This window comes from Eumetopias jubatus, unplaced genomic scaffold, assembly GCF_037043125.1.
Source record: "Eumetopias jubatus isolate StellerSeaLion01/CBP00866 unplaced genomic scaffold, mEumJub1_p1.0 scaffold_10, whole genome shotgun sequence".
NCBI classification, from domain to species: Eukaryota; Metazoa; Chordata; class Mammalia; order Carnivora; family Otariidae; genus Eumetopias; species Eumetopias jubatus.
In genome coordinates this window covers 119,173,978-119,187,160 of record NW_028274816.1, presented here as the reverse complement: position 1 = coordinate 119,187,160, position 13,183 = coordinate 119,173,978, and the positions used below count along the sequence as shown (strand labels likewise).

Sequence of the window (13,183 nt, the reverse complement as noted above, 5' to 3'; positions counted from 1 at the left end):
TGTCTCTTGTTATAGTCTGTTTTAATGTCTATTTTGTCTGATGTAAGTATTGCTACCCTAGCTTCCTTTTGACTTCCATTTGCATGGTAAATGTTTTTACATCCCTTATTACTTTCAATCTGCACGTGTCTTTAGCTCTGAAGCAAGTGTTTTGTAGGCAGCATATAGGTGGGTCTTGTTTTTTATCCATCCAGTCACCCTGTGTCTTTTGATTTGAACATTTAATCCATTTACATTTAATTATTGAGGAGCACCTGGCTGGCTCAGTCAGTAAAGCATGCAACTCTTGATCTCTGGGTCATGAGTTTGAGCCCTACTTTGGACATAGAGCTTACTTTAAAAAAAAAAAAATGAAAACAGATCTTTTAAATAAAGTAATTATTGATAATCATGTACTTATTACCATTTTGTTACTTCTTTATTGTTGTTTTCGTCATTCTTTTTTGTTCCTTGCTGTCTTTCCTTGTGGTTTGATGGCTTCCTTTAGTATTATGTTTGAATTCCTCTCTCTTTACTTTTTTGTATCTATTACAGGTTTTTGATTTGTACTTACCATTAGGTTCATTCATAACATCTTAATGCATGTAGCAGTCTATTAAGTTGATGGTCGCTTAAGTCTGAACTCATTCTAATAGCTAAATTTTTACCCCCTGCCCCCATATTTTATGTATATGATGTCATACTTTACATCCTTCTATTTTGCAAGTCACTTGGCTGATTTTTATAGATATAATTGGTTTTACTGCTTTTTTGCTTTAACCTCCATGCTGGTTTTATAAGTGATTAATCACTACTTTTATTACATATTTGCATTTACCTGTGAAATTTTTTTCCTTTCATCATTTTCTTACTCCTGATTATGACTTTTTCTTGCCAAAGAATTCCCTTTAACATTTCTTGTAAGGCTGGTTTAGTGATAAACTCCTTTAACTTTTTTTTTTTTTAAAGGTTTTATTTATTTATTTGACAGAGAGAGACACAACGAGAGAGGGAACACAGCAGGGGGAGTGGGAGAGGGAGAAGCAGGCTCTCCGTGGGAGCAGGGAGCCCGATGCGGGGCTTGATCCCAGGACCCTGGGATCACGACCTGAGCCGAACGCAGACGCTTGATGACTGAGCCACCCAGGCGCCCCACTCCTTTAGCTTTTGTATGTTTGGGAAACTCTTTATCTCATATTATTCATGATAACCTTACACGGTAGAGGATTCTTGTTTGCAGGATTTTTTCTTTCAGCACTTTGAATATATCATGCCACTGCTTTCTGGCCTGCAAAGTGTCTCCTGAAAAATGAGCTAATAGTTTTATGGGGTTTCTCTTGTATATAACTGTTTTCTTTTGCTGCTTTTAAAATTCTCCCTTTATCACCTCTTTTTAATTATTGTGTGTCTTGATTTGGACTTCCTTGGGTTCATCTTGTTGGGGACTCTCTGATTCCTGATCTGGATGTCTGTTTCCTTCCCCAGATGAGGGCAGTTTTCAGCTATTATTTCTTTAAATATGTTTTCTGCCCCCTCCTCTGTATCTTCTTCTGGGATCCCTGTAAAGTGAATGTTGTTATGCTTGGTGATATTGCAGAGTTTCCTTAACCTGTTCTCATTTATTATTACTCTTTTTGTTGTTGCTCTTCAGCTTGGTTGCATTTCATTAAGCTGTCTTCCAGATTGCTGATCCATTCTTGTGCTTCCTCTAATCTGTTGTTGATTCCCCCTAGTGTATTTTTAAATTTTAGTTATTGAATTCTTTAGCCCTGACTGGTTCTTTTTAATATTTTCTATCTCTTTGTTGATGGTCTCACTGAGATCCTCTACTGTTTTCTCAAGCCGAGTGAGTATCTTTGTGACCATTACTTTGAACTCTTTATCAGGCATATTGCTTATCTCCATTTCATTTAGCTCCCCTCCTACCCTTTTTGTTGTGGCGTTCTCTCTATAATTAGCTGTGGAAGGTCTATTCTGCCAGTCTTCAGGTTGTTTTCAGAGTTAGTCACATAGATGTAGTTCCTGTCTCATTGTGTCCATGGGAGGAGGTGAGCTCAGGATCCTCCTGCTCTGCCATCTTCCCCAAACTACCCCCATTCTGTTTTTGTTTTTACTTTTGTTTTCTTAAGTAAGCTGTACACCCAACATGGGGCTTGAACTCATGACCTGAGATCAAGAGTTGCATGCTCTACCAATTGAGCCAGCCAGGTGCCCCCTGTTTTTTTTTTTTTTTTTTGGTAGTAGCTGTTTTAATGGGTGTGAGGTAGTATCTCATTGTAGTTTTGATTTGCATTTCTCTAATGAAGTTGAGTATCTTCTCATGTGGTTATTGGCCATTTGTATATCTTCTTTGGAGAAATGTTTATTGAAGTCTCCTGTCCATTTTGGAATTGAGTTTTTTGTTGTTGAATTGTAAGAGTTCTCTATATGTTTTAGATATTAATCCCTTATCAGATGTATGATTTGCAAATATTTTCTTCCATTCTGTGGGCTCCCCTTTTACTCTGTGGATAGTGTTTCTTGATGTACAAATTTTTAAGGTTTTCATGGACTCCAAGTTGTTTATTATTATTATTTTTTTAATGTTTGGTAGAATTCACCAGCAAAGTCATCAGGTGCAGGACTTTTCTTGTTGGAAGATTTTGATTACTGACTAAATATCTGTGGCTATATGACAAGTCTTCCCATGTTATTCTTTTCAAAATTATTTTAACTATTCTAGTTCTTTTATCTTTCCATATAAGTTTTAGAATAATGTCTATATGAAAAGTCTTACTGGAGTTTTGATAGGAATTATTAATTACCTTTTTATCAATTTGGGGGAAATTGACATTTTTAATATGTGAATTCTTGCAATATGTGAGCATGATATGTCTCCCCATTTATTTAGGTCTTTGATTTCTGTCATCCGCATTGTATAGTTTTCAGCATATAAGTGCTTTAAATGTTTTGTTAGATTTACATCCAGGCATTTCATTCTTTTGAGTAATTGTAAATGGCCTTGTAGTTTTTATTTCAGTGTCCTGTTCATTGCTAGTATATAGAAATCATTGATCTGGGTATGTTTGTTTTGTAACCTGCAATTTGGGTGAACTCACTTATTGTAGGAATTTTTTTTGTAGATTCCTCAGGATTTTCTATGAAGCTATTCATATCCTTTTTTTTTTTTTTTTTAAAGATTTTATTTATTTATTTGAGAGAGAGAATGAGATAGAGAGAGAGCATGAGAGGGGAGAGGGTCAGAGGGAGAAGCAAACTCCCTGCTGAGCAGGGAGCCCGATGTGGGACTCGATCCCGGGACTCCAGGATCATGACCTGAGCCGAAGGCAGTTGCTTAACCAACTGAGCCACCCAGGCGCCCGATATTCATATCCTTTCATCCAATTTTAACATACCATATTTGCTTCATATTTTTAAAAGAATTGAACAAAACAGTTACAGTTCCATTCTTCTACTTCCCCAGAGATGGTTATCACTATCAAGAAATCAGTGCTTATTGTTTTCATATGTATTCTTATACTTCTACTATTTTACATGTTTGAATATTCATGGACATTATATATTTTTTAGGTTTTGTACCCTTCTGTTTTGATTTTTTTATTTGACATTGTTTCTCCCCTAGATTTATCCCTGTTATAGAGTGAAGCCAAGTTTGTTCATATAGCTGCTGTGTAGTGTTCCAGTGCATGAGTATATATACATCTGTTGATGGACATTTAAGTTGCTCCAATTTTTTGCTATTTGTTCCAGTGTTATTGATTTCTAAGAGTTCATTGTATATTCTGGAGTCTTGCCTTTGTGGTTATTTGTGTTGCCAGTATCTCCTCCTAAACTTCGGTTTGTCTTTTAATTTTGGTGGTGGTGTCCTGTGTTGTAAAAGTTAAGTCAGATGGATAAATAATTTCTTTTATGGTTTTGAGTTTTGTGTCTCAGACATAGTCCTACTCTGAGATCATAATGTTATTCTCCTATATTTTCTTATTAAACCTATCTGGAATTGTTCTTTGGTATCAGTGTGAGTCTGAAGTTCTAATTTTATTATTTTCCATTTGAGTAGCCAATTGTCTCCAAATCATTTATCAATATCCTATTCTTTGCTCATTGATTTCTAAGATTACTCCTATACTATCTAATTTCTTTATATGCTTTGGATTAGTTTCTGAGCTCTTCTATTTATCCCATTGCTATTTCTGTCTATCCCTGCATCAGTAACTATCTTAGTCTCCTAATTTTTCTAGCCTAAGATAAGCCTTGATATCTGCTAGTGTGATCTTCTTAGTTCTTCTTTTAAAGAATTTTAGCTCTTCGTGATTCTTTCCTCTTCAGTATAAATTTTAAGATAAGCTTGTCAAATTCCATGTAAAATTTGTTGGGATTTTGATTGAAATTGATATTTTTACTTTTTTAGTCTGTCGTATCTCTCCAGTTACTCAAATCTTTAGTAGCCTTCAGTATTCGTCATCTAGGGAGTGAACTTCTTTATCTTTAGTGTTTTTAGCAGTTTATGGGATATATCTCAGATTTCTGAGTTATTTCTTTTGTCATGTCATCCACCCAGTATATAACTAAAGATTAGTATTTTTTAACCTTTTGGTGTATCTAGATTTCAAAAGAATGTATTAAAAAACTGTAAAAGTGTATAAACTAACTTTTCAGTAGTAGGAGAAAGGCAAAATATCATTTAGCAAGTTTGATTCTTCTTGAAGAACAGAATTTTGTAAATAGGAAGGCAATGTGCATAATAATGCCTTTCCTTCTTTCATTTTTTTTTTTAAGATTTTATTTATTTATTTTGACAGAGAGAGAGAGATACAGCAAGTGAGAGAGAACACAAGCAGGGGGAGTGGGAGAGGGAGAAGCAGGCTTCCTGCTGAGCAGGGAGCCTGACGTGGGGCTCGATCTCAGGACCTCGGGATCATGACCTGAGCTGAAGGCAGACGCTTAATGACTGAGCCACTCAGGTGCCCCTCCTTCTTTCATTCTTTATTATTTTTTGTGGAATATCTGGTCTTTTGGCCTATATGAGTTGAGTGGGTTTTTTTGCATTTTATGTGCCTCGGGTAAACTAAGTCAATTTAAAAAGGAACTTAATCCCTCACCACAAGAAAGAAATGGTGATTATGTGACATGATGGAAGTGTTAATGCTGTGTTAGTAATCATTTTGCAATATGTATCACATCAACAGGTTGCATACCTTAGAATTACAGTGTTATGTCAGCTATATCTGAGTAAAGCTGGAAAAAAATAGGGAATTGATTAAGTTATTATATTTAAATAGAGCTGGAAAAAATAAATGTAATCCTAGGACTACAGTGCTAATTTTTAGCAGCAAGAGAACCACACTATGACTAAAAGTAAGTATACATTGCCACCCTCACCCAAGATTTAGAATAGAACGTGTTAGTAATTAAGCAATATGAATTATTTGTAATTCCCCTTCTAAGGTCCTAAAACCATTCATAAGCCTCCCAAGCTGCTGCTATTCATTAAGCAGGTATATGACTGAGCATGTGAATAGACACACAACAGAACACATTAAAATTGTTTTTAAGTCTAAATCTGTGGTAATTGTTGGTAATTGGAGAGGCAGCATGGCCTAATGGTGGAGAACATGGACTTTGGAACCAGACGCTGCCTGGTTCTAATACTGGTTCTGCCACTTACCAGCAATAAGTAAGGTCGTTAAATATTTTGTACTTTAATTTCCTCATCTGTAAAATGAGGAATAATAGTTATTATTAGTTATTATTATTACTATTATAATAGTAATGGATCTTAGTCTTGTTAAAAAAACAAACTTCATTAAAAATGAATTGCTGAGGGGCACGTGGCTGGCTCAGTCAGTGGAGCATGTGACTTGATCTTGGGGTTGTGAGTTCCAGCCTCTTGGGTATAGAGATTACTTAAAAAGTAAAAAATCTTTAAAAAAAGAAAAAAAAGAAGTGATAAAAATCTGACTATATTAATTCCCAGAGTGTGAATCTAATCTTTACCTTAAAGTAATTTAAATTTGGTAGTTTACATTAACCAAGTTTGTATAAGGTTAGGGGAGTTACACTTCATTACAAACACATCCTTCATCCTCTGTAACTGAAAGTAGCCATCCTGGAATAATGGACTAGGCAATTTGGGCAACTGAAGTAGCTGGATGCATGTATTCAGGTTTTTGAAGGAAGAGAGAGGATAAAAGGTTTAGAAGAAGCAAGGAGGAATATTCCCCTTCTTTGCAGGAAATGTGGGAGAGAAGCAGCAGTCTCCAGATGAGAGAGTGCTTTTGGGGACAACCAGGTTTCAGTTAGGGAACAGAAGGGAAGCCTTTCAGGGAGAAGGCTGAGGAGTAGAATTTCCACTCAGTGTAAATTAGCCATTATCATCATTATCAGTGTCCTCCTCATCATTATTAACATTAGATTTTGTGATTATCTATTGTGTAATACTATTCTTCTGGACGCTTGAATAAACTTTATACTGCGGTGTTGCTATATCATTTATTGCTGATTAAATACATTTTACTTTCTGTAAAAGTTTGGATATCATGTCTGTGATAATAAACATCAAAATATTCATTATCCTATCATACTTATTGGAAAAGCATGTTTAATCTCATTTTTGGATTAACTACCATATGCCAGGCTCTAATCTGTTGCTGGAAATACAAAGACATGTAAGATATGATACCTCTTTTCAAGGAGTATGGGTTAGCGAGCTCACCAGCATATACCCCGTGTGTGCTTCCATGCACACACGCCCTCAGACTGTTAGCAGTGGTCACCTCTAAGACAAGGAAATGAAAGAGGTGAGATAGTAAGGGGAGATTTCCATTTTTAGCCTTTATTTTTTTACTCTATTATTTTAAAAAATCATCATATAGTTCATTAATATATTAAGAATTTATGGAAGTCATATTTTTTCTTTGTAACAATTAAAAGGAGGAATTGTGGGGTGCCTGGGTGGCTCAGTTGGTTCAGTGGCTGCCTTTGGCTCGGGTCACGATCCTGGAGTCCCAGGATCGAGTCCGCATCGGGCTCCCTGCTCATTGGGGAGTCTGCTTCTCCCTCTGAGCCTCCCCCGTCTTGTGCTCTCTCTGTCTCTCAAATAAATAAATAAAATCTTTTTAAAAAATTAAAAAAATAATAAAAGGAGGAATTTTGTTTTTTAAGCCTTTGTTTCTTTCAGGCAGGGATACCAATGGGACCAATGCCAGCACCAGGAATGCCTTACCTGGGACAAACACCTTTCCTGGGAATGCGTCCTCCGGGCCCACAGTACACTCCAGACATGCAGAAGCAGTTTGCTGAAGAGCAGCAGTAAGAGACCTCAGGAGTCAAGCATAAAGACACATGATAGCTGCTATTTTAAGAATGGTCAAATGTTTTTTAATGCAGATTTGAAGCCAGTACAGTCGTGTTGCCTTTAAGATACTTGCAATACATTATTATATATAAGTTTTAAGCAAGAATGGACCTTACGGATCCTCTACTTCAACCCTGTAATTTTACATTTAGGGAAAGTGCGGTTCAGAGGATGAAGTGACTTGTCAGTCCAGGTCACACAGTTACTAGCAAAGCCTGGACCCAAATGTAGGCCTCCTGATGCCCCCAAACATTGCTCTTTCTCCTGTACAACACTGTCTTCCCAAGTCAGAGTTTCCTTTTTGTCTACCTTTGTTTTTTGGGATTATTTTTGAATGCAAAAGATTGTCTTTTTCTCTTGCAAATTAGACAAGAAGTAAATTCATGTGTATAATTTAGGTAAATCTTTTTTTGGACTCGTTTCATATATTTTGAAATTAATGAGGAAATAGTATTGTCATAAGAAAATTAGATCTAATTAGCAGTGAGGTTTTTAGTTCTAGAAATGTAAGGTGATAATTGCCAAAACTATTAGAAGTATGAATATAACACAGTTGACTCATTTCATTTATTTTGGAATTAATGGGGAAATAGTATTGTCATAAAAAAATCAGATATAATTAGCAGTGAGGTTTTTAGTTCTAGAAGTGTAAGGTGATATTGCTGAAACTATTAGAAATATGAATATAACACAGTTGATAATCTCTGAAGATAGTTCTTTACTAGATTGTTTTTCCTTCAGAAAACGATTTGAACAGCAACAGAAGCTCTTAGAAGAAGAAAGAAAAAGACGCCAGTTTGAAGAGCAGAAGCAAAAGCTCAGACTTCTGAGTAGCGTGAAACCTAAGGTAATATATTCCACCACCACAGCCCACATACACCCTGCATGTGCCTCTCACTCATTCAGTGGATTCTGTCACTTGGGCACCAGCCCAAGCTCAGGCTGTGGTTGATTCATTTGGGTCTGAGTCTAAAAGTGAAGAATTCTTCTTTTCCTGTAAGACACTGTATTATTGAACGGAATGAGATATCAGCCATCATTTTTTCAACTCTTTTTTAATACCATTGGTATGTTTGTGATCCTTTCTTGGGAAGATTAATAATTGGTTTTAATACTAGTTAATATAGGATACTTAATATCATTTGTGTCCTGAAGTATTTATAAATGAACCCTTTAATATTTTTGTGTTTTATAGAGTGTCATTTTATGCCTTTGGTATACGTATACACTTACCAGTGTTTTTCTGACTTGGAGAATTCCCTATCTGAAGTATGTGGTAAAAATATTGAAAACAGACCAATATCTATACTTCTAATTTGGGAGGATCTAGGATGAAGTAAGCCATAAGTGAAGATATATCCATATATCTGTTGTCTCTTAGACAGGAGAGAAGAGTAGAGATGATGCTTTGGAAGCCATAAAAGGAAACTTGGATGGATTTTCCAGAGATGCTAAGATGCACCCTACTCCAGCATCACACCCTAAGAAACCAGGTAATTTTAATTTAAAATTTTTCTTTCATTGGAAGGTGATTTCCTGTGTGTTTAATTGACCATTATGTGTGTGTGGAGAGTCAGTGCTCATTTCATCCTTCAAGCTGAGTAAAGATTTGGATGTTTTAAAATTTATAAGGGGTTAAGAATAACATTTCATTAATAGATGAAGAGTTGGTGAATCATTCAGCCAACCAAGTACTCTTTTCTGCTGGCATATATTACTGCTGGCATAAAATTGATAAATTTTATCTTAGACTCTTGTACCTTTTATAGGTGATATCAGTAGGGAATAATCTAATACTGGCACAGTTACCAGTTCTTGACTTTCTGGGACAGCTTTAACTCTGGCCTATTAAATTCGCTTGTTAGATTATATACTCAGATTCTCATTCCAAATGTTCCCCAAAGTAAAATATATAGCAAGCTTGAAAAGAGAATGGATATAGCAGTCAGATTGAGTTCAGAAGGGAAAAACATAAATAAAAATGAAAATTATAAGCTAAATAACCACTCAGGAAGTAATTGAAAAATAGATACTGGAATGCTTGAAACTGGACCCTGCGTGGAACTTAGAAGAAGGCAGAGATGAATGGTCATTGTTAGGGCAAACCTTTTTGGACAAATGCCCTCTTTGGACAACTAGGTATAGTTTATCAATCTCATTGTTAATAAATTGTTTTGATGTTTAAGTGGTCTCATGAATTCTGTCAACATGCATGCAGTTACCTGTTTCTAGTTAACTGCTTTATACTTACCCAAAAAAAGATTTTTTGAAGCAAGCCCAAGAAGTTTTCAGAGCTTCTCCAGTTAGGGACTTATACCTAGGCCTAAAGTACATAAAAAGAGTTTCAGCCTTTTACCCACCAAAGGCATCTATTAATCCTCCTGCCCCCACTGACTGTTTACCTTAAAATGTGGAATATACAAACTATCACATAATTTTATACTTCTTCTTAATCATATATATCACTGTGAGAGTTTATAAGCCAAACATATATATCACATAGATTAACATAATTCTAGTCAAATGCAAAGAAACATTGGTTTAGCATTTGCCGCCTTATTGCTGGTAAACATTTAGGGTTCATTTAAAAAATACTCATAGTAGCTCTCCGTTTTCCATTATTACTATTTTCTACCAGTGCTGGTCTGAGAACCCAAATTGAGAACTTAAATCCACACTCTCATAACCATTTTTAGGAGGGGTGGGAATTCACTGGGTCATGGCTTTTTTTTTTTAACAAAATTAATTAAGACAGTTTTGGATATTCATTTTTGCATCTTTCATAAAACCTGGAAGCATTGAAGATTCTATTTTATGAATCCAAAGGAGAAGTGTCCCAAAGAGAAGCATGTGGTGTCCCCATTTTTCAGATGAGAGCCTTTTTTAAAAAGACTGCTCCTGTGGCATTAGACTTTAGTAAATGTTAAAGCAATTAAAAGTAGTTAAAAATGTGAAGAAGGTTTACGTGTAGAAAACCCTAACGACCACCAAAAAAATGGTAGAACTAGTAAATGAATTCAGTGAACTTATAGAGTACAAAGTCAATATGTAAAAATCTGTTGCACTTCTGTACACTAACAGCAAACTATCAGAAAAATTAAGAAAACAGTTTTATTTACACTTGCATCAAATAGAATAAAAAACCTAGGAATAAATTTAACCAAGATGAAAGACCTGTATACTGAAAACTTTAAGACATTGATGAAAGTAATTGAAGAAGACACACACAAAAAAGGAAAGATACTTTGTGCTCATGGATTGAAAAAATGAATATTATTAAAATGTCCATGTTACCCAAAGCAACCTACAGATTTCGGTGCAATTCCTATCAAAATTCCAGTGGCATTTTTTTACAGAAATAGAACAATCCTAAAATTTGTATAGAACCACAAAAGACCTCAAATAGCCAAAGCAGTCTTAAGAAAGAAGACTAATCATGACGTACCTTCATTTCAAAGTATATCACAAAGCTGTAGTAATCAAAACAATATGATACTAGCATAGAAACAGAAACATAGATCAGTGGAACAGAATAGAGAGTCCAGAAATAAATCCAAACATATATGGTCAATTTATGACAAAGGAACCAAGAATACACAATGGGGAAAGGACAGTCTGTTCAATAAATGGTGTTGGGAAAACTGAACAGCCACATGCAAAAGAATAAAACTAGATTACTATCTTATACCATACACAAAACTTAACTCAAAATGGATTAAAGACGGGGCACCTGGGTGGCTCAGTTGGTTAAGCAGCTGCCTTCAGCTCAGGTCATGATCCCAGGGTCTTGGGATCGAGCCCCGCATCGGGCTCCCTGCTTGGCGGGAAGCCTGTTTCTCCTTCTCCCACTCCTCCTGCTTGTGTTCTTTCTCTAGCTGTCTCTCTCTCTCTCTCTGTGTCAGTTAAATAAATAAATAAAATTTAAAAAAAAATGGATTAAAGACTTGAATGTAAGACCTGAAACCATAATACCCTTAGAAGAAAACATAGGTGGTAAGCTTTTGACACTGATTTTGGCAGTGATTTTTTTGGATCTGATTCCAAAATCAAAGGCAACAAAAGCAAAAATAAAGAAGTGGAACAACATCAAACTAAAAAGTTTCTGCATAGCAGAGGAAGCCATCGACAAAATAAAAAGGCAACCAACTGCATGGGAGAAAATATTTGCAAATCATATATCCATAAGGGCTGATATCCAAAATAGACAAAGAATTCCTACAACTGAATAGCAAAAAAAAAAAAAAAAAAAATCTGATGAAAAAAATGGGCAGAGGATCTGAATAGACGTTTTGACAGAGAAGACATACAGATGGTCAACAGGCACATGAAAAGATGCTCAGCATCACTAATCTTTAGGGAAATGCAAATCGCATTGCAATCTACAATGAGATACCACCTCATACCTGTTAGAATGACTGTCACCAAAAAGACAAACAATAAGTGTTGGCAAGGATGTGGAGGAAAGAGAACCCTCATGCATTGTTGGTGGGAATGTAGGTTGGTGCAGCCACTATGCAAAACAGTGTGAAGGTTCCTCAAAAAATTAAAAATAGTGCTACCATATGATCAGCAATTCCACTACTGTGTATTTATTCAAAGAAAATAACACTAACTCAAAAAAATATATACACCCCATATTCATTGCAGCATTATTTACAATAGCCAGGGTATGGAAGCAACCTAAGTGTACATTGATGGATGAATTGGTAAAGAAGATATAGTGTATGTATACAACAGAATGCTACTCAGCCATAAAAAAGGATGGAATCTTGCCATTGGCAACAATGTGGATGGATCTTGGGGTGCCTGGGTGGCTCAGATGGTTAAGTGTCTGCCTTCGGCTCAGGTCATGATCCCAGGGTCATGGGATCGAGCCCCACATCGGGCTCCTGGCTCAGCGGGAAGCCTGCTTCTCCCTCTGCCTCTCTCCCTGCTCATGCTTTCTCTCTCTGTATCTCTGTGTCTCAAATGAATAAATAAAATCTTAAAAAAAAAAAAACAATGTGGATGGATCTTGAGGGTATTAGGCTAAGTGAAATAAGTCAGAGAAAGACAAACCATATGATTTTACTTGTATGTGGAATCTGAAAAACGGAGGAAGGAGAACAGAACGGTAGTTGACAGGAAAGTAGGGGGTGGGAGGTGGGTGAAATGGGTGAAGGTGCTCAAGAGGCTCAAACTTCCAGTTATAAATAAGTCATGGGGTTGTAATGTACAGCATGAGGACTATAGTCAGTAATTTTGTAGTGCATATTTGAAAGTTAGCTTAAAGTTCTCATTATGAGGGAAAAAAATTTTTTTGTAACTATGGTAACAAATGGTAATGAGACTTATTGTGGTGATCATCTCATGGTGTATATACTATTATCGAATCACTGTGTTGTACACCTGAAACTATATGTGTTAGCCATACCTCAACAACAACAAAAAAGGCAGATTGAGAGGCACATGGTCCAGTTTGAAGCTGGCTGCGGACGATGGAGGGACAGAGATGGAGATAGTCAGGGGTGATGTTGCCTTTATCTGTGTATCTGTGTGTGACTGTAGTATTTAAAGTTGATTTATTTAAAATAAATTTTGTGGATTTTGAGAAAAGAATGTGAAGAAGCAAAAATAATATTATTAAATGAAGTCCCTATAGAGAAGGCTTATTACATAAGTAAATCTCACATTTAACAGTAAAGAGCTGCAGTGATGTGTATAGACTTTAGAGGCAAAGGTCTTTTAAACATAGTCCTCAGTCAGGGTTTACTTTCTTAAATTGTTGCGTTGTTTGACTTAGCACTTTATGGTGTCCCAATTTTTATGCTTTTTACAATACCACCTTGGTATTTGGTTTAATGTTCTTTT

General features: G+C 35.9%; 1 protein-coding gene across 12 annotated transcripts in view; it reads left to right on the top strand.

Annotated features, from left to right (window-relative positions):
- Positions 1 to 13,183, top strand: part of SYNRG (synergin gamma) — a 79,453-nt gene that overhangs the window by 16,444 nt on the left and 49,826 nt on the right. For all 12 annotated transcript variants that reach the window (XR_003610275.2, XR_003610276.2, XM_028109144.2 and 9 more), the window contains exons 4-6: positions 7,157 to 7,287; positions 8,075 to 8,180; positions 8,715 to 8,826. Coding sequence is in view for 10 of the 12 variants with exons in the window: in XM_028109144.2 (XP_027964945.1) it covers positions 7,157 to 7,287; positions 8,075 to 8,180; positions 8,715 to 8,826 (349 nt within the window). In the remaining 2 variants the exon portion in view is untranslated. The remainder of the gene's footprint in view (positions 1 to 7,156; positions 7,288 to 8,074; positions 8,181 to 8,714; positions 8,827 to 13,183) is intronic.